Here is a 25,904-nt window from a genome sequence, read left to right on the forward strand (position 1 = left end):
CACAACCGCAGACCACGTGTAACCATGCCAGCCCAGGACCTCCACATCAGGCTTCTTCACCTGCGGGATCGTCTGATACCAGCAACCCGGACAGGTTTTGAAACTGAGGAGTATTGCTGCCTGTAATAAAGCCCTTTTGTCGGGAAAAATGTATTCTGATTGGCCGGGCCTGGCTCCCCAGTGGGTGGGCCTATGCCATCCAAGGCCCACCCACGGCTCCACCCCTGCCCTGTCATGTGATATCCATAGATTAGGGCCTAATTTATTTATTTCAATGGGCTGATTTCCTTATATGAACTGTGACTCAGTAAAATTGTTGCATGCGTTTATATTTATGATCAGTATACAAAAGGAACTGCTCATTATTGTTCCATAAAACTCAACCTTGTCTTAGCCCCCCTTGAGACAGCTCCTCCTTGTTTCCAACATGATTTCTCTCCATTCTGTTGACCTATGGTCATTTTCATCTGGTTGTCTTTGCTGCATCTTACTCACTCAGGAATCAGGTTAACTTGCCTCATTGTCTAGCCATGTATTGTATCCACTCAGTCATTCTTCCTCCTTGGAGCTCCCTCAAGGCTACAGTACCACCACACAGGCAGATGGCTTTTTATTTATGTATTTTTATTGAACCTTTATTAATGTAGGCAAGTCAGTTAAGAACAAATTCTTATTTTCAATGACAGCCTAGGAACAGTGGGTTAACTGCTCTTAACTGTTCAGGGGCAGAACGACAGATTTTGTACCTTGTCAGCTCGGGGATTCGATCATGCAACCTTTCGGTTACTAGTCCAACGCTCTAACCACTAGGCTACGCTGCCTCCCCATAAGTCAGTGGACAAAATCTTGGCAAAAACATAGATCTAATTGGGTGGAATAGGCCCTGGTTCCGACTGGGAGACCAGCCCGGACTGGGGCGCAGGTAGCCTTGTGGTTAGAGCATTGGTTGCGAGATCGAATCCCCGAGATGACAAGGTAAAAATCTGTCTTTCTGCCCCTGAACAAGCCACTGTTTCTAGGCCGTCATTATAAATAAGAATTTGTTCTTAACTGACTTGCCTAGTTAAATAAAGGTAAAATAAATAAATAAAAACTTAGTGGTAAACACCCAGGAAGTGTTTTTATCTCAATATTAAATCAGCACTATTATTTAATCAGCACGGACTATTTATGTGACTAAACTAGACAAAAATAGCAGCAAAAATGAACGCTGTTATTAAGAAGGGGCGGCAGGGTAGCCTAGTGGTTAGAGCGTTGGACTAGTAACCGAAAGGTTGCAAGTTCAGTAACCGAAAGGTTGCAAGTTCAAATCCCCGAGCTGACAAGGTACAAAATCTGTCGTTCTGCCCCTGAACAGGCAGTTAACCCACTGTTCCTAGGCCGCCATTGAAAATAAGAATTTGTTCTTAACTGACTTGCCTAGTAAAATAAAGGTAAAATAAATAAATAAAAAGCTACTTTTGTTTATTTTTGACCATTTTAATCACAGTAATAGTCAGTTGCCAGTCAGACATAATAGTCAGTAGCTTCTTAACAACTGATTGTTTTCAATTAAAATGGTCAACAATAAACAAAAATAGCTTCTTAACAACAGTGTTCATTTTTGCTGCTATTTTTGTCTAGTTTATTGTCCTTGGTGTGGACAGCCCTTTTAGTCACATAATAGTCATTTTGAATTCCTTGGTGTGGATGGCCCTTTAGTCACATAATAGTCAGTGTATTGTTTTGTCAGGCAGGCCAAAACTCAATCACACCAAAACAGGCTGAAACTTCAGGTGGTCTTTTCAAACAGCTCTTGCACTAAAAGGCATTATCGTAATTTTCTAAATTCATTTTATTCCAACCTCATAGTGTGGAAATGTATACAAAACATAGGAAATCACATTTTTGACTGCACTGTGCCTTTAAACAGCTACAACATAGTGAAGTTTTAGCTTGCCAGAAAACTTAGGAGATCATTAGCAAGCTTCTTTGTAGTGTTGCCCTGGTAAAGCAGTCCTTAGGGCTCTTAAGACAGAAGGTGATCATACTGTACATGGATATGACAAGTCATATAATGCAGTATGGCATCATCATAATGCCTTATACTCATGGTCTCTGAGTAAGGTGTTAGGAATGTTTCAATAAAATTGTGACATTCAAAAGTGTGGCTCTAAAAAAGTGGGTGAGCTTCTGAACATACAGAGAACTCGGTGAACCCCCCCAGTACCTTGGCAAAGGATCTAGGCTAGTGAATGAAAGAACATTCCTTGTTTAGACCAAGAGAAAATGCATAGAGTGTTATCCATTAGAGCCTGCTACCTTACCTTATTATCTCTGCAGCACCATAATGGTAGCTAGTTTCCTCACATCAAGGTTATAAATAAAAGTGGAGTAACTCCCATAGGAGCTAAAAGAAATGAGTCATATCCTTGGCTGTCTCTGCAGGTAGCATTAGGCTGTTCCTTTCTATTGTATGTTGAAAGCCTCTCTTCGGCTGCCCTGTAATTCTAAAGTGAAGAAAGCTCAAGGCAGATTTTAGGGCCAAGATAACAAGCCTAGATAGCCTCTGAATCCGAGCCCAAATCAGATTATCAGTGGCCTGCCGTACATTCGGATTCACTCAACGATGTACAAAAAAACCTTGTGTGGCAGAAAGTTTGCGGAAACTTCAGCGAACCCATTGTTCTCATTTTGAACCCAAGGTTTTTCTGTCCATTAGCATTCTCACGGCTCCACAAGTAACAAGATGAATGCCTTGTGCTGGGGGCACTAGGTTCAGAGTATTGTGGATTTAGAATTAGCTGACCTTTTTCCTGTCTGCCGTTGCCCCCTTTTCCTATATTCCCCCTGCTCTATGCTGTGTGGGTAATGAGCTCCGGCATCGTTCCTCCTTCAAGGTGCCTGTCTGTTCCCCTTACCCAACCAAACCCCCTGCCCCGATACCAGGGCTATACTGTCCTTCTGGCATATCTAGGCTGCATCTCAATAGTTGATTGTGGCTTCCTCTTCCTTTTCTCCTCTCTTTCAAATGCATTGATATGAATGCAAAGAAGGGTAGATGAAAGCACAAAAGTAGATGCTTTTGTTATCACCAGTCCAGTTATTTCTCATCAGGGTAGATAATGTGGAGGAAAGGAGACAAAGCAAGTTCCTTCAAGTTATTGTACTCTCTTACTCTATTGCTTCCCTGATATGTTCTCTTTGGTCCTTGAGATGTTCTCTTTGGTCCCTGAGATGTTCTCTTTGGTCCCTGAGATGTTCTCTTTGGTGAGATGTTCTCTTTGGTCCCTGAGATGTTCTCTTTAGTCCCTGAGATGTTCTCTTTGGTCCTTGAGATGTTCTCTTTGGTCCTTGAGATGTTCTCTTTGGTCCCTGAGATGTTCTCTTTGGTCCTTGAGATGTTCTCTTTGGTCCCTGAGATGTTCTCTTTTGTCCTTGAGATGTTCTCTTTGGTGCCTGAGATGTTCTCTTTGGTCCCTGAGATGTTCTCTTTAGTCCCTGAGATGTTCTCTTTGGTCCCTGAGATGTTCTCTTTGGTCCTTGAGATGTTCTCTTTGGTCCCTGAGATGTTCTCTTTGGTCCTTGAGATGTTCTCTTTGGTCCTTGAGATGTTCTCTTTGGTCCTTGAGATGTTCTCTTTGGTCCCTGAGATGTTCTCTTTGGTCCCTGAGATGTTCTCTTTGGTCCTTGAGATGTTCTCTTTGGTCCCTGTGAATAAGGACAAAAATCAAACACCCCAAAGCCTAACCTAATCCTAGCTCCTAACCCTAAAACTAACCCTGCCTCCTCACCATAAACCTAATACTAACCTTAACACTAATTCTAAACCTAACCCCTCTAGATATAGCATTTGGCCTTGTGGGGGGACTAACAAAATGTCTCCAGTTGGTCCATTTTTTGTATGTTTACTATTCTTATGTGGACTTCTGGTCCCCACAAGTATAGTTAAACATGTTCACACACCTCCACCCAGACAAATCCAGTTCATGCGCTCCGTCAGCAGCAGATTGGAATTTAGAATGGAAAATGAATCACATCGATTCATTCCTCTAATCAAACCGAATCGCACCGAATTGTTTCAAACTAAAATGTATCATTCCTGTATTGTATTAGAGCCCATATATCTAGATACGTATAGAATCATCTTGAAAAGGAAAATTTTCACGTCCCTAGTAAATGTGTCATTCTTAATACCCCCTCCAATTTTACAATGTATGACTGGTGTGAGTCCAAGGAAATAACCTAGAATGGCACTAAACTCCACAAGAAATACCTTAATGCATACAATATAGCTTCTACCCCCAAGCCATAAGACTGCTGAACAATTAATCAAATGGCCACCGGACTATTACATTGACCCCCCCCCCCCATTTGTTTTGTACACTGCTGCTACTCACTGTTTTATTATCTATGCATAGTCACTTCACCCCTACCTATATGTACAAATGACCTCTAACCTGTACCCTCGCACTCTGACTCGGTACTGGTACCCCCTCCCCTGTATATAGCCTTGTTATGTTGTTGTGTTACTTTTTATTATTTTTTACTTTAGTTTATATGGTAAATATTTTCTTAACTCTTCTGGAACTGCACTGTTGGTTAATGGCTTGTAAGTAAGCATTTAATGGTAAGCCCTACACTTGTTGTATTCGGCGCATGTGACAAATAAAGTTTGATTTGATTGCTTTCATTTTTGAATGTTCATCGGAACAAAGTCTAATTAATTTTTTTAAACAGATGTGTAACAAATTAATTGTGAAATTAGTGCAGTTTGAAGTGGTTTAAATGTATATCTGTTCTGTCTCTATAGCTTCGAACACAAGATGGTGCTATCCTTGTTCGCCGCCTTGTCATTGGCTCTGATCTACTTCCTGGTCCAGCGGAGATGTTCCTGGGTGTCCAAGATTGCCCTGGCCCTTGGCCTTCTGGGTGTATACAGCTACCGGGCGGCGGTGGGCAACGTTGTGTTTCCGTGGCAACATGGTGGTGGAAACATGTCCAAGTAAGTTTTCGCCGACTGGGTGTACAAAACATTATGAACACCTGTTCTTTCCAGGTGAAAGCTATGATCCCTTATTGATGTCACTTGTTAAATCCACTTCAATCAGTGTAGATGAAGGGGAGGAGATGGGTTAAAGAAGGATTTTTAATCCTTGAGACATGTATGTGTGACATTGAGGGTGAATGAGCAAAACAAAAGATTTAAGTGCCTTTAAACGGAGAATGGAAGTAGGTGTCTAAAATAAAAATGCTGTGTTGTATTTGCCTGTTTTTTGAGCCATTTGATATGTGATCACATCATGGCTCGTTAATGAAGGCTATACCTTAAGGCCTACATCAGCATAAAGTGCACAGCAATGCCACAGAGGAAGAAAGACGAGGGGAAAAAAACAACCTTTCAATCATTTGTAGCCAAGTAACCCAAGGGGAAAACTGCTTTGAAACCCCTTATTGCTGTCTGATTAGAGATCATTGTGCTCATGTCCTTAGCCTGGCCCTTTCTGTATCAAGGTGATTAATGGTCCAATCAGAGAGGCTGATCGCTTTGTTTACCCCCGTGCTTTTGATTTCTAATGGCCAAATGTGGAGCTCCTTTGCTCTGCCACTTGGCTCAATCCCTCCCTATCACCAGCCAGCTAATCAACCCTTAGTACCCAGCCAGCTGCATCTTGTCCACAGCCCCGTTGACTGTGAGAGCATAATAATGAGTGTTCAGGTGCTGCTGCCCAGTTATCCTACCCCCCTTCCTCGTCTCTTACTAGACATGTTCCCTCCCCCCTCCACGCTCTACTTGACATTGTATCTACTTCCACCTACTCCCACCTAACCTCTCACCCCTACCCACCCTTACCCCTCGTTGCACAGTACCAGGCGCACACCAACACTCCATATAATTGACAATGCCGCCGTGTCAAGTCGCCGAGTCATTAATCACCGCGGGAAGGTGTTTATGCTGGCGCCGCGGCAACCTGGCATTTCCATTAAGTTGTGTCTACAACAGTGGTGGCCCCGGCTCAGTCACTCGCAGCCAGGCTAATCTGGTAGCATGCGACCCCTTCATCCCTTTGTGGCATATCACACTGACCTAAATAGCAGAACGAGGGTCTCCCACACTGTCTTGTTATGATAGTTCAGGCTGAATTGTTTTTGGTGTTTCGTAGGTCAAAGTCTAAAGGACAATTGGGCTTGACTGACAGCAAAAAAAATAACATTTAGATTTTTGGGGGGTATGGTTCTTGGTATAGCTCTCTAGGCAGTATTGTTTTTCTCTCCCAATGACGACATAATTATCCTTGTCATTTCCTTAACTTTAAAATCATGGAGAATCACCTGTGACATTTTATGGTCTTCACTGTAAGTAATTGGTTGTTACAGATGTCGGATCTTAACTTGATCACTCTTGTCACAGAGAATTTTCCTGCTGCATCAGCAAATTCAAATGAGCCTTGTCAGTCCCTGAAAAACAGCAGTTTTCTTTCTCTCATTGCAGGAGCAGTCGAGTCATTGGGATCAGGGCAAATGTTCTCTCGCTCCAATTCTAGTCTGAGGCCCTGTTACTTCAACATTCAGATGTACAAAAATGTATCTGAAATGAGGCTATCCACATCAACAACTGTTGTTTTATATAGCTTAATAACATAAGATAGATATCAGTCTCCACTAGGCTACGACGTGCAAGTGTCAAGTGTAGGCTAAGGTCAAAATTTAGTTAAATTGTTTGGGCTGCTGCCTTCAGTGTGCACATATAGGCCTGCCTTGTTGCCGTTGGTTCGATTCTGGCCTACACCCTTCTGGCACAATGAACTCAATCCCCTCGATTGACTTGATATATTTACTCTTTTCAAATATGGACAATCCAGGGATATTTTACCTCTGATTTTAATAAGAAATTACCATACCAGACACTTTGGATAACATAAGTAGTAAACTAATCAAATAATAAGTCAGCAGGGTAGGCTACACCAACATTAGTTTCCATTCATACAAATTATCGGGTAAATTGCCATATTAGATTTATTGTGGTAAACAATGAAAAATAATTGTATTTCTATTGTACGGAATGCTTGTCAAATTGATAAATCGCCAGTTCGAAAAAGTGTGTTAAAAAAAAGGACTAAGTTGAAAAAGGACTAAGTTGTTCTGATTACAATACCAACCAGAGGGTGAACTTACAGTTGAAGTTGGAAGTTTACAAACACCTTAGCCAAATACATTTTAACTTAGTTTTTCACAATTCCTGACATTTAATCCTAGTAAAAATACCTTGTCTAGGATACCCAGGTACCCAGTTAGGATCACCACTTTATTTTAAGAACGTGAAATATCAGAATAATAGTAGAGAGAATTATTTATTTAAGCTTTTATTTCTTTCATCACATTCCCAGTGGGTCAGAAGTTTACAAACACTCAATTAGTATTTGGTAGCATTGCCTTTAAATTGTTTAACTTGGGTCAAATGTTTTGGATAGCCTTCCACATGCTTCCCACAATAAGTTGGGTGAATTTTGGCCCACCCTCCTGACAGAGCTGGTGTAACTGGGTCAGGTTTGTAGGCCTCCTTGCTCGCACACGCTTTTTCAGTTCTGCCCACAAATGTTCTATAGGATTGTGGTCAGGGCTTTGTAATGGCCACTCCAATACCTTGACTTTGTTGTCCTTAAGCCATTTTGCCACAACTTCGGAAGTATGCTTGGGGCCATTGTCCATTTGGAAGACCCATTTGCGACCAAGCTTTAACTTCCTGATTGATGTCGTGAGATGTTGCTTTTTGTTTCCTCATGATGCCATCTATTTTGTGAAGTGCACCAGTCCCTCCTGCAGCAAAGCACCCCCACAACATGATGCTGCCACCCCCGTGCTTCAAGGTCGGGATGGTGTTCTTCGGCTTGCAAGCCTCCCCCTTTTTCCTCCAAACATAACGATGGTCATTATGGCCAAATAGTTATATTTTTGTTTCATCACAACAGAGGACATTTCTCCAAAAAGTACGATCTTTGTCCCCATGTGCAGTTGCAAACCGTAGTTTGGCTTTTTTATGGCTGTTTTGGAGCAGTGGCTTCTTCCTTGCTGAGTGGCCTTTCAGATTATGTCGATATAGGACTTGTTTTACTGTGGATATAGATACTTTTGTACCTGTTTCCTCCAGCATCTTCACAAGGTACTTTGCTGTTGTTCTGGGATTGATTTGCACTTTTCGCACCAAAGTACGTTCATCTCTAGGAGACAAAACGTGTCTCCTTCCTGAGTGGTAACGGCTGCATGGTCCCATGGTGTTTATACTTGCGTACTATTGTTTGTACAGATGAACGTGTTACCTTCAGGCGTTTGGAAATTGCTCCCAAGGATGAACCAGACTTATGGTTAAAAAAAAATTGTTGGCTTCTTTAGATTCCCATGATGTCAAGCAAAGAGGCACTGAGTTTGAAGGTAGGCCTTGAAATACATCCACAGGTACACCTCCAATTGACTCAAATTATGTCAATTAAGCTATCAGAAGCTTCTAAAGCCATGACATAATTTTCTGGAATTTTCCAAGCTGTTTAAAGGCACAATCAACGTAGTGTATGTAAACTTCTGACCCACTGGAATTGTGATACATTGAGTTATACGTGAAGTAATCTGTTGGGAAAATTATTTGTCATTCACAAGTTAGATGTCCTAACCGACTTGCCAAAACTATAGTTTGTTAACAAGAAATTTGTGGAGTGGTTGAAAAACGAGTTTTAATGACTCCAACATAAGTGTATGTAAACTTCCGACTTCAACTGTATCTTGAAAGACTTTGGTTGCAAGCAGGACACAAGTAATACCAACATATTTTAGGGAGCCATAATGGGTTGACCAATAGTGGTTGCAATTGAGATCAGCTATGCGGGGGAATTTAGCCCGTGTCAATGGTTCAATGAGACATCAGCTGGTGATAATCTAGTGCCATCGATGGATGCAATAGGCCCATTGTTATTTGATTATATTCCAATACCCATTAGCCTATCTGTGTGTGTGTTTCCCTGGCTAAGTTGATGAGCTGGTTTGTGCCATCAGTTGATTGACAGATGTAGGCCTACTGTAGAATGATAAACTTTCCTCCAGGATTGATGCTTGTCCACGTTTTCTAATTAGTATTATTTGACAATATTGTTCTGGTCTTTGGTGTGGATTGAAAGCTTGTATTGTGTGGCTTTAATATTTAATTTCATAAAGGTGTCAAGATGTTTATACAGCCTATCCAAAGACTATTTAGTTGAACTGAGACACTTTTCATTCATGTTTAAATGATCGTACTATTTCTTTTACGTCTTGAAAACATTGAAATAAATTCTGTTAACTTGTGGGCATAATATAGGCTCAGGCTGGTGACTAGATTGCCCAGAACTGGCTGCCAACCTTATGAGGCTTGGAGCCGGAGCACGCTGCTTAGACCTACTGCGCTACGACAGTTCACTAGGCCCTAGCAAGAACTAAGAATACTGATGATACACCACAAGTATGTGGACACTCCTTCAAATTAGTGGATTTGTCTATTTCAAGCACACGCTTTGCTAACATCTGTATAAAATCAAGCACACCGCCATGCAATCTCCAAAGACAAACATTGGTAGTAAAATGGCCCCACATACTTTTGATCATATAGTGTATGCTGATAGTTTTTCAATGTATTGTACATAGGCGCATCATTTTTTTATAATTTTATTTGAAGCCTTCCCCAAACTTTAAACACTCTGAATTAATGCCTACACTTTTACCCATTGAGTTGTTTCTGTTTTAACCGTGTAACCACGTGGAATTAACACTTTAACCACGTGGAATTAACCCTTTAACCAGGGGGAATTAATGCGTCAAAAGTAGACGTTCATCCATAAGTCAAAGGGCATTGGGCTGGATTCGAACACATGTCGGCTCTGGCATATCTGCTGTGGTCAGTGGCTGTGACCGCTTGACCACACAGACACTGAGGAAACCAATAATTTATTCTGCCTATTGCTTGCCTTGAACATATAATAAATCTGATCTAGAAAAAAAAAATCTGATTATATCTACCCCCTACAAATATATCTACCCCCTACAATTATAATTTTTATTATAATCCACATAAGAATTCACAGAAGACACGATGTAGCCTGCACCTAGCCTACATAAGGTACGGTGTGAATTGTACACAAATACCGCTTCCACCTGCCCCTTGGCGGCGATTCTAAATATTTCTTCAGATATTCAAATCCTCCTGCTGCAGGATTATTGTCCTCCTGTGACGAAATGGGTCAAATTAAGATATGACATCTGTAGGGATCGAGTTAATGGCCATATTTATTTCTTCCTCTATTCCTCCTTCTCTTTCCTTTCTTCACTTTTTCTTATCCTCCTGCACATCAGGAAATGTTCCACCAAATTCTCCAATTGTAGAGTCGACTGTAAAAATGTTGGGGAAAAAAGGGCCTTGGAATTGATGGGTCTCCCGCTGTTTCACGTTTCGATATCGTGCCGCCCGTCCTCAGCCTGATGAACGGCCATGATTTATGTGGCCCAGCAGAGGCTGCCGAGCCCCCCCTCCCCTCCCCACCAGATGGGGTCATCAATCAGACCATTTTTATTGTCATTCAAAAAAGGAAAATTGTCACCATGTAGCTCCGATGCAAGGAAAGCCATTCTGGGCAATAATATGTACAAACTGTTAGATGGTTTAAGAGGCACTTTGAATCGTCCAGCTTTTTTGTAATAGTTTCACGTTTTATTAGCTGTTTTGTATTCTGCTTGTTGTTTATGTTTGGTTTTCCCATGTTGTTTTATGTTACAATTCACCTCACATCATTATAGCATTGGTAGGCCAGTATTAAAACCGTTGTGTGTTTGTTGTACCTCACTTAACATTTTTGTAATTTAGCGGTCGCTCTTGTCTAGAGCGACATGCAGTTAGTGCTTTCATCTTAAGATCGCTAGGTGAGACAACCACATATCACAGTCGTTGCATGCAAATATTTCCTCAATAAAGAAGTTATCAGCAAAGACAGTGCTAGTAGGAAAAGACAAGTGCAGGTTACCACATTGACTAATACTAGCTCAGCTAATCTTAAATGTAATCTAAATGTTTTGCTGGCTTCATCAGGTGTCACACAATACATTGCCTGGCCCCGGAATGCCCACATCTGAATGTGAAATGTGATTGGCTTTCAATGTAAATGTCATTTGTGACATACTGACTGTCTTTGGTTTGTAGAATACTCCATTCACAGGCAAGACCATCCAGTCTTTGTGACAAGCAGTTATCTGCCCTGCTGTTAAGTCATCCCCTTGTTAAATGGCAACGTGAAATCATATCTCAGCCCAGTGCAGTTAATGTGAATTACAGGAGTGGCTTAAGGGCCGCCGATGTCTCTGTGATGAAATACATCTCCTAGAGACCCTGGGAGGCTACTGTGTTATCTGAACACACTTGACTTGTGTTAGTTACAGCACCATACTGAATAGAATTGTGTATTTTCTGGTCTATTTCCAACACCCCCAGAAAACACACACAAATGCAGTGAAGCACCAGAGTTGAAACATTGTAACCAGTGTAGAGGATGCTTTCATTGTTCCAAATAGCATTATTGCATAGTGACATGAGTAGTCTCTGAGATGTCATAGCGTTTGCTCCAGAACATCATCACACCCCGAGGCTAATTCAGTTCCATTCTTCTGGAGTTTTTCTTTCATATCCCATCTTTTATGTTGCCATTCCTGTGAGGAAATGTAAAGATTGAGAGATACTTGAACAAAGGTGACCCTCCTTCAAACCCAGGCTAATGTCATGTTTCTCATTATGCTAGAGAACCACCTTGTTCAGAGAGGGGCTGAGTACTGTAGCGATGAACGTTTCAATGAGAGATCAAGGTTGTAGCTTGATAGTTTGGACAATTTATTACAAGAACACTTGCTTCTAAGCCTAAGAGTTGCCACTAAACCTGAGTTAGTTTCCATAAATGACTCAAAATACATGTACTGCTGAGCACATGGAACCTACACACCACTTCAATCGAGGTGTCAAAAATGACTGAAATAGCTTACAAGTTCTGTTGAGTGTGTTCTGTCAAAGCTCTGTTAGTGTTTGTGGCTGTTTTCTAGTACCATCTCAATTGGTTCCTGCAGTGCTCAACACCTCCCCAAAGCAGCCCCTTTATTTGATCCTGATTAGATGTTTGTTGTGCTGACACTTCATTTGGGAACATTTATTCATTCAGATCCCTCATGAAGTTGCAAATTAATTCCAGGCTCTCATCAGAACCTCTTGAGTACACACATGCACACACACGTGCGTGAACACGCACACACAAAGCATTCAAATACACACCTGAGGTGATTGCAGGTGTCATGGGTATGATAAGCAACGGCTCAGTCTCTCTCTCTCTCTCAGGACATTCCTGGATAAGAATGAATGAAGCTATCATTGGCTCATACTCACATTCAGCCTATAGCCTTTCCACAATCCCCTGTTCTAAGCCTCCCTCTGTCACAACCATATAATTACTTCAGAATCAACTAGGACCATGTTCAAATTATGTATTTCCACATTCTCTCCAGTATTTGTTCAATTGTTCACTAAATTAGTTTAGATCATATTTTCATTTTTGCGTGGCTATGACCTCTGTTGAAAACAAAGTCTAGAGGCCTTTGAGCACCCAGGATACTACTACAGTTTCTCATGTTTTCCTCTTACCGCATGCTACTCATGAGCAAATAATGAATGCAGGTGTCTAGTTTAACTGTTCTCCCAAAAAGTGACACAAAATGATCATTACCCAATAAGCTTTGCAATCTGTCATTGACATTAATGCTTGATCTCTTGGCAGGTGTCTGGGTTTTGAGACACGTCCTCTCTTTTTTTAAATAATTTTTGTATTTCACCTTTATTTAACCAGGTAGGCTAGTTGAGAACAAGTTCTCATTTACAACTGCGACCTGGCCAAGATAAAGCAAAGCAGTTCGACACAAACAACAACACAGAGTTGACTGATCCATTGTGCTCTACTCTCCAAGATGGCAGTTATGGCATTTTGATGACTGATATTGTCATCACGTGGGATATTGTCATCAGTCAAGCTAGTGAGGATACACACCTTGTTTAATAACCAGTTATACTGGCAGGCAGACAGACTGACTGCAGTCCATGGTCTCCAGAAACCTTCAGAATCTTCCTCTTGTTTTTTGGTATGGACTTGGTCAGTTTATTCAAGTGTATTATTAGCATGGTTGTTCTGCCAGCATCTAAATACCAGGATTTCATTTCTGTGTGTGGTTTCCCCTGAGAGCATGTGCCTCCTCACTGCAGAGAGAGAGCGAGGGGGCTGGCATCATGTCGGCATTTTCTCGTTCTCTACCCATCTGTGCCACTCATACCAAATAACACACACTGGCCTCAGCATGGCATTTGTTTGTCATATTTCCAGCTCATTTCATTTGCTGATTGTGTTGCTCTGAGCAATATCATCTAACTCAAGCCCTCACACAGACGCCTGTGGAAAATCCCAACACAGATTTACATTTGAGTCATTTAGCAGACTTATCCATAGTGATTTACAGGAGCAAGTAGGGTTAAGTGCCTTGCTCAAGTGCACATCGACAGATTTCTTTGTGTGGATTCGAACCAGCAACCTGTCAAACCACGCACTCTTTGATTCCTCCGTATCCTCGCAGTTAAACAAGTTAGTCCCACAGCCATGCTTAGTATAAATCCGACAAGACAGGGATTTCCAGCCATGCTTTGCATAAATCCGACAAGACAGGGATTTCCAGCCATGCTTAGCATAAATCTGACAAGACTGGGATTTCCAGTTGTGCTTAGCATAAATCTGGCAAGACTGGGATTTCCAGTTGTGCTTAGCATAAATCTGACAAGACTGGGATTTCCAGTCGTGCTTAGCATAAATCTGACAAGACTGGGATTTCCAGCCATGCTTAGCATAAATCTGACAAGACTGGGATTTCCAGCCATGCTTAGCATAAATCTGACAAGACTGGGATTTCCAGCCATGCTTAGCATAAATATGACAAGACTGGGATTTCCAGCCATGCTTAGCATAAATCCAACAAGAAGAGGATTTACAGTCATGCTTAGCATAAAAGCCAAGAAGGATTCTCTCCACATCTAATTGTGTGTGGATAAAAAATGTGAATAATATAAACGCGAGAGGTGTAGCTAGCACAACTCCAGGGCTAGAAGGAACTGCTTGCCATTCATCTGAGGGACGAGGGTTGCAATAAAAAAAAACTGAATTAATAATACATTGGCAACACCTGCTTGACTCCCTCTCCTAGTGAACTAGACCCTTATTCCACTCCTATCACTCCAGGCTCCTTAAAACTCAAGGATGTTTGGTCCCTTTGGGGGACACGCTGTCAGTCTAGTCATATTTGACGAGAAGGCGGCCCTGTTTGTAAGGCTGATTAGTGTCTGGAAGATTGACGGTTTCTTCTTTCTATTTCCTTGTTGAATTTGTCTAAATTAATGGCGGTTGAGTGTTTAACTTTTATCGACACTTTGTTCATTTAGGAAGTGAGGTTCACCTGGTGACGGCTTTCCCAGCGGGCAAAACAGGTTTAAATCACATCATAAAAGCTGTTTTGCTCTTGTCATTTCAACATGTTTTGCCTGCTAGTTAAGCATGGTTTTATTGATAATGAGCTGTAACCTCATTCTCCTCTGCCTCTCCTTCCCTAGGTACAGTAGCTAGCAGTAACAACTGCTGCAGCACCAAAATCCATGGTATTTTTAGTTTGTTTAGGTTCATGTTTATTCACTAGCTGGTAGTTTGTCAGTGCTCATTTTCATATTCTTATCCATGCTTCTCTCTATCTCTCTCTCTCTCTTACACACCACTCACACACACACACACACACACACACACACACACACACACACACACACACACACACACACACACACACACACACACACACACACACACACACACACACACACACACACACACACACACACAAAGAGAGGCAGATATTGTACTAAGGTGTGAGGGGGTGGGGGGTGGGCGGTCTGTTTGCTGTTTGGCAGACTGACTGTCTGCACTCTCTCTCCTAAGGCTTCTCACACTAAAAACTCCTGACTTCTGTTCACACAACCCTGTCTCCATGGTTACGTGCCAGGAGGCTACGTGTCGTCTCCTGTTGTCGTACCTTTTCCCAATGAGCGAAGACATAGAAAATGTTGTGCGTTCCATAAGAACAGGCACAGGAATCAGGATCATTCACCCGTATGGGTTTTAGTCAAAGCACATGTCCTTGTGTCTTCTGCTATGTCTAACACACATATGTATGTGTATCCACGTTAACTTGACTCAAAAGCCCAGGGAGCTGACTTTGTATTGATCTTTCTTTACTTAGTCTTTTTTTTACCAGGTTAGTGGTGTTTGTCTGAATTTCTGAAGTGAGAAACAGTGTAGTTCTCTCTGTCATAATAAGAGGGGCTCTGTGTGATGACTGTCTGTGTACTTACCACCATCATATCAGTTTCTAGATTGGCTTGCCCTTCAACTCCCCAACCTATCTAGAATGTGTACAGGGAGCTTGCTCAGGTCTTAGTGTGAAAAAGCTACGGGCAAATAGCCATTGTCAAGACTTTAAAGAGTATGGAATTGTACGCTACAGTCTGATGAAGGTCTGGACTTCTTGAACTTCATGGATACAAGGTAGATACATACGGTATGAAAATAGGCTATGCCTAGCAAGATAGACCAAAAACATCTCAACTATAACAATAAAAACAATTGACCGTCAGCACTCACATGAACTATGAATCAGTCATCTCCTCACAAGAATTGCTGCAAACAAGAAAGTTTGAGGTGTTGAAAATGTATCTGTTAGCTTGGGGAAAAGTCTGGATTTTTATTATCTGAAGTGTGCAAGCTCACTTTGTAAGATCTCAACACATTGTTTTGGGTTAGTAAGTCAACATATCTTTTCCCACTACTGGGCCTCATTCTCCAGGTTTGAGCAGAGTATACTTAGCTCTACTCACCTCCCCTTTATGCTGTCAAATGGAGACTTGACCTTATCTATCCGTGTTCTTTTCCTGTGGGCCCACGAGAGAGTAAAACACTCATAAATAAATAAACTTCTCACGTCTCTCCATGGAGATAACTGATGTCTAGTGAGGCACGAAATGGCTGCCTTCTTTACCGAGATGGGGCTGTTTTGTAAGGGGAACTGCAGATTTTTTAAAATCCATTATTTTACCAGGTAAGTTGACTGAGAACACATTCTCATTTACAGCAACAACCTGGGGAATAGTTACAGGGGAGAGGAGGGGGATGAATGAGCCCATTTTAAACTGGGAATTATTAGGTGACCATGATGGTTTGAGGGCCAGATTGGGAATTTAGCCAGGACACCACGGTTAACACCACCAGAAGTGCCATGGGATCTTTAATTACCTCAGAGATTCAGGACCCCCGTTTAACATCCCATCCGAAAGACGGCACCCTACACAGGGGAGTGTCCCCAATCACTGCAGCTGCAGCACAGCAGAAAAATAACTGACAAAACATGTTACATCAACAAAGTAAGACAATAAAGTGAAACTACCGGTAATTAAAATCTGATCTGGACCTGGGTCTAGTAACAGGTTATTGGGCATTCAGATGGAGTGGCCAGCCCTTGGACACTTGAGTTCCTTGAACAATGTTTTAAACAGGCTAACCACTTCATCTCTTTTCTCCTCAGGGGGACCGTGGAGGCACGCTTTGTGTATGTCTTCGTCCTGGGCATCCTCTTCACGGGCTCCAAGGACCTGTTGCGGTCCCAGGTCATCACAGCCGATGCCAGGCTGAAGAGCAGGGGTTTATGGGAAATCTACAGGTAGGTAGACTACATGGCAAATAGCTTAGAGAATAGAGAGGCAAGTTTGAATCCTGTGTACATTGTTTTATTCAACCTTTATTGAACCATGCAAGTCAGCTTAGAATCACTTATTTGTCTTATTTACTCATTAAGCATAGTTATTGGACAATAAAGTAATCTTCTTATAGTGGTGTCGTTCTGTTGGTGGCCCTGTTGTTCCGAGCCCACAACCTGCCGGTGCTGTGCTGCTGTTTGCTGGTCCAGACTTTGATGGCCCAGTTCATCTGGAAGAAGCTCCACTACGACGCTGCACAGACCACCATCATGCACTACTGGTTTGGACAGGCCTTCTTCTACTTCCAGGTAAGGGACTGTTAGATGAGGGGGATCTGCACTCCCCCCAAAATATTTAAATGCATGAGGAAAAAAACTATTAAATATCTTATTTTGAGTGCAAAGCAGACACAGCAGATGAAGTCCTTTTCTAAATGAAGTTGTGAATGAGGTACAGTTGAAGTCAGAAGTTTACATACACCTTAGCCAAATACATTTAAACTCTGTTTTTCACAATTCCTGACGTTTAATCCTAGTAAAAATTCACTGTCTTAGGGCAGTTAGGATCACCACTTTATTTTAAAGTGAAATGTCGGATTAATAGTAGAGAGAGTAATTTATTTCAGCTTCTATTTATTTCATCACATTCCCAGTGGGTCAGAAGTTTACATCCACTCAATTAGTATTTGGTAGCATTGCCTTTAATTTGTTTAACTTGGGTCAAACATTTCGGATCAAATCAAATCAAATTTATTTATATAGCCCTTCGTACATCAGCTGATATCTCAAAGTGCTGTACAGAAACCCAGCCTAAAACCCCAAACAGCAAGCAATGCAGGTGTAGAAGCACGGTGGCTAGGAAAAACTCCCTAGAAAGGCCAATACCTAGGAAGAAACCTAGAGAGGAACCAGGCTATGTGGGGTGGCCAGTCCTCTTCTGGCTGTGCCGGGTGGAGATTATAACAGAACATGGCCAAGATGTTCAAATGTTCATAAATGACCAGCATGGTCGAATAATAATAAGGCAGAACAGTTGAAACTGGAGCAGCAGCACAGTCAGGTGGAAGTTGAAACTGGAGCAGCAGCATGGCCAGGTGGACTGGGGACAGCAAGGAGTCATCATGTCAGGTAGTCCTGGGGCATGGTCCTAGGGCTCAGGTCAGTTGAAACTGGAACAGCAGCATGGCCAGGTGGACTGGGGACAGCAAGGAGTCATCATGTCAGGTAGTCCTGGGGCATGGTCCTAGGGCTCAGGTCCCCCGAGAGAGAGAAAGAAAGAGAGAAGGAGAGAATTAGAGAACGCACACTTAGATTCACACAGGACACCGAATAGGACAGGAGAAGTACTCCAGATATAACAAACTGACCCCAGCCCCCCGACACATAAACTACTGCAGCATAAATACTGGAGGCTGAGACAGGAGGGGTCAGGAGACACTGTGGCCCCATCCGAGGACACCCCCGGACAGGGCCAAACAGGAAGGATATAACCCCAAGGATAGCCTTCCACAAGCTTCCCACAATAAGTTGGGTGAATGTTTGTAGGCTTCCTTGTTTGCACACGCTTTTTCAGTTCTGCCCACAAATTTTCTATAGGATTGAGGTCAGAGATTTGTGATGGCCACTCCAATACCTTGACTTTGTTGTCCTTAAGGCATTTTGCCACAACTTTGGAAGTATGCTTGGGGTCATTGTCCATTTGGAAGACCCATTTGCGACCAACTTCCTGACTGATGTCTTGAGATGTTGCTTTAATATATCCACATAATTTCCCTACCTCATGATGCCATCTATTTTGTGAAGTGCACTAGTCCCTCCTGCAGCAAAGCACCCCCACAACATGATGCTGCCACCCCCGTGCTTCACGGTTGGGATGGTGTTCTTCGGCTTGCAAGCCTCTTTTTCCTCCAAACATAACGATGGTCGTTATGGCCAAACAGTTCTATTTTTGTTTCATCATACCAGAGGACATTTCTCCAGAAAGTATGATCTTTGTCCCCATGTGCAGTTGCAAACCATAGTCTGGCTTTTTTATGGCGGTTTTATAGCAGTGGCTTCTTCCTTGCTGAGAAACCTTTCAGGTTATGTCGATATAGGACTTTGGGATTGATTTGCACTATTCGCATCAAAGTACGTTAATCTCTAGGAGACTGAACGCGTCTCCTTCCTGAGCGGTATGATGGCTGCGTGGTCCCATGGTGTTTATACTGGCATACTATTGTTTGAACAGCTGAATGTGGTACCTTCAGGCATTTGGAAATTGCTCCCAAGGATGAACCAGTCTTGTTGAGGTCTACGCCTGACCCACTGGAATTGTGATACACTGAATTATAAGTGAAATAATCTGTCTGTAAACAATTGTTGGAAAAGTTACTTGTCATGCACAAAGTAGATGTCCTAACCGACTTGCCAACTATAGTTTGTTATCAAGAAATTTGTGGAGTGGTTGAAAAACGAGTTGTAATGACTCCAACCTAAGTGTATGTAAACTTCTGACTTCAACTCTGTGTGTGTAGGTAGGTCACTTTTTCATGCAGGATAGAAGAGGTCTTCTAGATTTCCTCATGTCGTTCTGTTTCAGTGAACATAATCAAGTGTACAATTATATTTTGCTGTCACAATACCTAACATCCCGAGACACCACACACACACACACACACACACACACACACACACACACACACACACACACACACACACACACACACACACACACACACACACACACAGCCCCAGTGTTCACCAGATAAAACATTTTCTGGCGTCCCTGAATTCCTCCAACCCCTTGATTTTGTCACTTTGTTACCACTCTCAGATCATTATGAAGGGGTCAGGAATGACCAATTACCACTTTAGGTGCCCATGCGTGAAATTATTGACCCTGGGTAATGGTTAGTCTCAACAAAGCTGTAAACCAGCCCTACTGTAGGCCAAGCTGAGCAGTCCAATGTCCTAAAACTCCTATTGTAGCCACTCCATGGTCGGCCCTGTGGAACATACATGATTCAATAGTGTAATTGATCCACTAAAATATGGTGTTGAGTTTGTCCATTGGAGAGTGGCTTAGTCAGGCTCTTTGACAGAATGGGTCCTTTCACACGCATGAGCATGCATGCGCTCACTCCATCCATCCACCCCTCCAGGCAAGAGAGAGGGGAGCTAGTGGCCCTCATCAGCCGGTGAATTAATTCAGCTCCCGCGGCAATCGTGAAAGCTCTTCCATCACACCTGAGCCCTCGTCAGGAAATGGAAAGGGGAATGAGAGACTGGGCCAAAAACAGTGGGGAGGAGAGACGAGGTGGAGGGGAGTTTTTACTCCATCACTGCAGCCCTTACAAGGCCAGTGAGGTGACAAGCTCTGAATAGCTACCTGCGAAGTGGAGGAGCATGCAGGAGACCGACACATTTTAATAGTATCAGCTTCTGACTCCTTTCGAAAGTTAACATTGAGTGTATTCCGTAATCTTCATATATTAATTTTTCCCAAGGTTAAGTCAGATGCAGTTAGTGAAGTTAGCTAACTTAGTTAGCTACGTTACCCAACTTAGCTACATTTTGTTAACTTAAATAGTCACATTAGCTAATGTATTTAGCTACACTAGCTACTGTATGTTAGCTACTTTAGCTAACTAAGCTACATTATTTAACTACTACGTTAGCTAAGTAAGCTAAGGCTAGGTGTGAAAATGAAGCTTAATAAAACGGACATCTTCTGTTTGGCTGGCTGTTTGTCTGTAGGGGAACTCCAACAGCATTGCCACGGTTGATATCTCGGTGGGCTTCGTGGGACTGGAGAGCTACGTAGAGGCCCCGGCTTTCTTCCTCACCGCCCTCAGCACGTATGCCGGGCCCCTGCTCTGGGCTGCCCACCTGGTTTGCTACCTCAGCTCAGAGAAGAGGTCAGTTACTGTACACTCAGCCCCCTCACACCAGTACGTGTCATTAGTGATGATACATTCATAAGTTAATTCATTCGAACATCCACAGCCCAGGTACCAGCTAACCATGGGTTTATCTTTTGAGCTTGTTTGTCTTACTGTAGCAGACCAATGATGAAGTAGAAGATTTGGTAGATTGAAAGCCTTGAAACAGATGATTTAGTGCAGGGAGGACATCCATGTACTCACAACATGATGATTTAGTGCAGGGGGGACGTCCATGTACTCACAACATGATGATTTAGTGCAGGGAGGACGTCCACGTACTCACAACATGATGATTTAGTGCAGGGAGGACGTCCACGTACTCACAACATGATGATTTAGTGCAGGGAGGACGTCCACGTACTCACAACATGATGATTTAGTGCAGGGGGGACGTCCACATACTCACAACATGATGATTTAATGCAGGGGGGACGGCCACGTACTCACAACATGATGATTTAGTGCAGGGAGGACGTCCACGTACTCACAACATGATGATTTAGTGCAGGGAGGACGTTCACGTACTCACAACATGATGATTTAGTGCAGGGAGGACGTTCATGTACTCACAACATGATGATTTAGTGCAGGATGTCCATGTACTCACAGGTAGCCTTGTGGTTAGAGCGTTGGACCAGTAATCGAAAGGTAAAAGGTAAAAATCTGTTGTTCTGCCCCTGAACAAGGCAGTTAACCCACTGTTCCTAGACCCTCATTGTAAATAAGAATTTGATCTTAAATGACTTGCCTAGTTAAATAAAGGTTCAATTACATTTTTTTTTTTTTATTGTGCAGGGAGGGCCCTGTCCATGTACTCACAACATTGATTCGGCCTCAAACAAGAGGCTGGTGAAACTTTCCAGTTATTCAATTGTTCATGAATGGAATTTCAACTGATTTACGGAACTGGAATGGAAACTGATTTGAGCACTACCGTACCATAATACATAAAGACAAAAGAGGACAGTAACCCAACAGAGCACAGTAACCCAACAGAGAACAGTATATTCTTCCCGTCTAGCATGAGACTGCAGTGTGTAATTTTTGGGACAGGATCATAATGCAATGACAACGCCTTGGCCACATGCCAATTTATTTTGGATTCAAAACAGCAGCGCAACAAGCTACCCCTGGATGTTATTTGGAAATGCAAAAGTGATCATCAAAGATGCAAGAGATCGCCTTGATCCGGGAACACTTTGTACATCGTTTTAACGCTTGCACCCCTAATTGATTGTCTCATTAATTCATTTGATTCCGGCAACAAGTTAGCCACCTAGAGCACAATTCAAAGAGCATAAGATAAAAGAACGTGATTATTAATACATGAGATAAGTGTTGCTACCCCGTGTCTTGAATGTACATTACAGTATGTATCACAGCACTATAAGCTAACAGTTATGGAATGGAAAAAAGAAGGGGTGGAGGATGTGGTTAATATCAAAAAGCTGTTTGTGGGTGGGTGTTTTTTTTCTTCTTTAAAGGGGCCTCTAAGCTTCTTTGTTACTGGCATCTAATTCCAATTAGGTTGAGTGATAACTATCTCCGAAATGCAGCCGAAGCAGATCGTAAAGCCTAGTCCAACACGGGGGACCCCTTCTCCTAATGCACGCCAGCGTTTCAATAATTGATGAAAACGACCACTTTGAAGTCCTGCTCTTGGAGAGGGAAAAGGGAATTGTGAACACACATATACTTACACTCATAAGTTTGGACTCACCTACTTATTCAAGGGTTTTTCTTTATTTTTCTACATTGTAGAATAATATTGAAGACATCAAAACTATAAAATAAAACATATGGAATCATGTAGTAACCAAAAAAGTTTTAAACAAATAATTAAAATAGCCACTCTATGCCTTGATGACAGCTTTGCTCACTCTTGGCATTCTCTCAACCAGCTTCATGAGGAATGCTTTTCCAGCAGCCTTGAAGGACTTCCCACATATGCTGAACACTTATTGGTAGCTTTTCCTTCACTCTGCAGTCTAACTCATCACAAACCATCTCAATTTGGTTGAGGTTGGGTGATTGTGGAGGCCAGGTCATCTGATCCATCACTCTCCTTGGTCAAATAGCCTGGAGGTGCGTTTGGGGTCATTATCCTGTTGAAAAACAAAGGATAGTTCCACTAATCGCAAACCAGATGGGATGGAGTATTGCTTCAGAATGCTGTGGTAGACATGCTGGTTAAGTGTGCCTTGAATTCTAAATAAATCACTGACAGTGTCACCAGCAAAGCACCCCAACAACATCACACCGCCTGCTCCATGCTTCACAGTGGGAACCACACACATTAAGATCATCTGTTCGCCTACTCTGCGTGTCACAAAGACACGGCGGTTAGAACCAAAAATCCCAAATTTTGGCTCATCAGACCAAAGGACAGATTTCCACCAGGCTAATGTCCATTGCTCGTGACTAACCATCATGTCTTAAAGTAATGATGCATTGTCATTTCTCTTTGCTTATTTGAGCTGTTCTTGCGATAATATGGACTTGGTCTTTTACCAAATAGGGCTATGTTCTGTATACCACCCCTACCTCGTCAGAACACAACGGATCAGCTCAAACGCATTAACAAGGAAAGAAATTCCACAAATTAACTTTTAACAAGGAACACCTGTTATTTGAAATGCGTTCCAGGTGATTACCTCATGAAGCTGGTTGAGAGAATGCCAAGAGTGTGCAAAGCTGTCATCAAGACAAAGGGTAACTTCTTTGAAGAATATAAAATATATTTAGATTTGTTTGACACATTTTTGGTTACTACATGATTCCATATGTGTTATTTCATAGTTTTGATGTCTTCACTATTATTCTACAATGTAAAAAAAATAGTCAAAATAAAGAAAAACCCTTGAATGAGTAGGTGTGTCCAAACTTTTGACTGGTACTGTATATGCATTCACACACATTAATTAAAGCAGAGAAATGGGTAGAATTGTCTGTCACATCATCCCCTCTTTGACTTAGCATCATAGTGACTGCACAGATTTGACCAGGATATATGTTTGCAGGGGAACATTCCAAATCCCATTACTCCCTGTCTCGCCCCTTGGGAGTCTGCTTCTATGTCACTGAGTCGCGTTCCGCTATGTCACGAAATGTCACCATTTGCATATCTGGGTGGCTTTTAGGACCACCCGTGGTTCTGGTGTCAAGTCAAGGACAGTCAGTTGTGCCCCGCTAACAAGAGCCACTGATATGTTGACAATTTTTGTTATACGATGATGTTGTCTGTGTCAGATCGTAACTGTGGCCAAGTTGAGACTGGTCACCTTCTCAGTTGACGGCCCTCTTCTTTATTTTAATCAATAATATTAACGACAGGTAGTTTGTTGGTTTGTTAACTGTGAAGTTCAGCCTCGGGGACCTCAACAAACCCCCTACGACGGCCTGTCATTTTTTATCCCTTACATATGCTCTTGCAGGAAGCCAGTTCAAGTAAAGTCCCATATTTGTAAGACTGTCATAAACCAATTGATTCATCTGAGGAAACGTGCCTCACACAATCCATCCCCTCTGAGTATCTCATACATAATACGAGCAGACCGAGATTTGTAAATTCTCATTATTCATGTCCACATCCTCCATCCCCACCATCCAGCTCTGCAGTTTTCCACCAGAATGGCCCCACTCACAAAGTGCAGTTTGAGACGTCTACGTGATAAATGAACCTCTTAAGTAGTCTGACACAATGCAGCTCATTTATAATGCACTATGCCCCATCAGCATCCACACTACAGAACCAAATACTGGAAATGGGCTTTGATCAATACCTCCCTTGTCGGGAAACCCTAAAACCACAGGGGAAGATAAAACTAAAGTTTTCATTGCTGTTGAATAGGATCTGTCTAGGGCCATGTTTTCACCGGGATAAAAGTGCTCCAAAGTAGTCAAAGCAAACAAAGAGAATTCAATAACCCCCTTTCCCAACATTTGCTACTGCAGTTCAAACATATATCCTGGTCAAATCTGTGCAGACTGCACCCAGAAATGGGAAAATACATGTGGTGCAAACGCATTGCCAGGGCTGTGTTTTTGAGTGTCAAAAGGGGACAATTCTCAAACGCTCCAGAGCTCTATAGGTGGTATCCCTTGACGCACATCCTGTATCCCACACTCCTTTACAGGCAGTCATCCCTTTTTAGTCCTGCTCCCTGGGTCATGATAGAGGGAGCGCACTGGATCAATACTAAAGCCAGCCCAAGAAGAGGACAGGAAGTAAAGGGAGAGTGGGTGGGTGTGGGACAGGCGTGAAGGTGCTTGACTAATGCCTGAACTCATTTCCAAAGAGGGGAATGCCCTTCAATTACTACCTCATCAGGGAGCTAGAGACCTTTGCCTAGGACAGGACATGAACAGACACCTAATTCGCCAGATGCCGGACAGGTCTCTCCTGCTGTAAAGGAACGGGGATGTATAGAGCTGAGAGACGTGATCACCACAACAAAGGCAAGACAAATGTCTTTCTACTGGTTATGTAGACCTTTTGTGTGAGTCATCTGTAGTTTTATTCATGACACCTGTGCATTCCGTTAAAACGTAGATATTAGGCATATAATGAGTTGGATTCATCTGGATCCCTTGATTAATTACATATCTGTTGAATCAGGCCCCATTTGTGAGTAATGTGGCCTGTTCTGCATCACAACATCATTGTAATAATTACATTGTTGTGGTTTGCTACACCAGCTGTGTGTGTCTTGGCAGACCGGAGCCACAGCTGAGCACACACACTCCCAGTGCAGTCAATGCTACCTGCTACATAGGCCGCTTGAGCAGAACAGCAACACATGCCTTGAGGGTATAGTCTCTGAAGAGTACACTACACCTAATACAGTAACTTGCGTCATACGCCTCTGGTGTAGGAGTAACAGAAAAAAGTGCCTTCAGAAAATATTCACACCCCTTGACTTTTTCCACATTTTGTTGTGTTACAGCCTGAATTTGCCTGAATTTAAAATTGATTACATTTAGATTTTGTCAATGGCCTACACATAATACCCAATAATGTCAAAGTGGACTGTTTTTAGAAATGGTTACAAATTTATTAAAAAATGAAAAGCTGAAATGTCATGAGTCAATAAGTATTCAACCCATAAGTTCAGGAGT

General features: G+C 42.3%; 1 protein-coding gene across 1 annotated transcript in view; it reads left to right on the forward strand.

The window, feature by feature from the left end:
• LOC109864865 (GPI ethanolamine phosphate transferase 2-like) overlaps window positions 1–25,904 on the forward strand; it is a 113,048-nt gene that overhangs the window by 80,574 nt on the left and 6,570 nt on the right. Inside the window, exons 10-13 of the mRNA XM_020452881.2 lie at window positions 4,793–4,984; window positions 16,690–16,824; window positions 16,995–17,169; window positions 20,599–20,759. Coding sequence (XP_020308470.1) covers window positions 4,793–4,984; window positions 16,690–16,824; window positions 16,995–17,169; window positions 20,599–20,759 — 663 coding nt within the window. The remainder of the gene's footprint in view (window positions 1–4,792; window positions 4,985–16,689; window positions 16,825–16,994; window positions 17,170–20,598; window positions 20,760–25,904) is intronic.

This window comes from Oncorhynchus kisutch, linkage group LG19 (genome assembly GCF_002021735.2).
Source record: "Oncorhynchus kisutch isolate 150728-3 linkage group LG19, Okis_V2, whole genome shotgun sequence".
NCBI classification, from domain to species: Eukaryota; Metazoa; Chordata; class Actinopteri; order Salmoniformes; family Salmonidae; genus Oncorhynchus; species Oncorhynchus kisutch.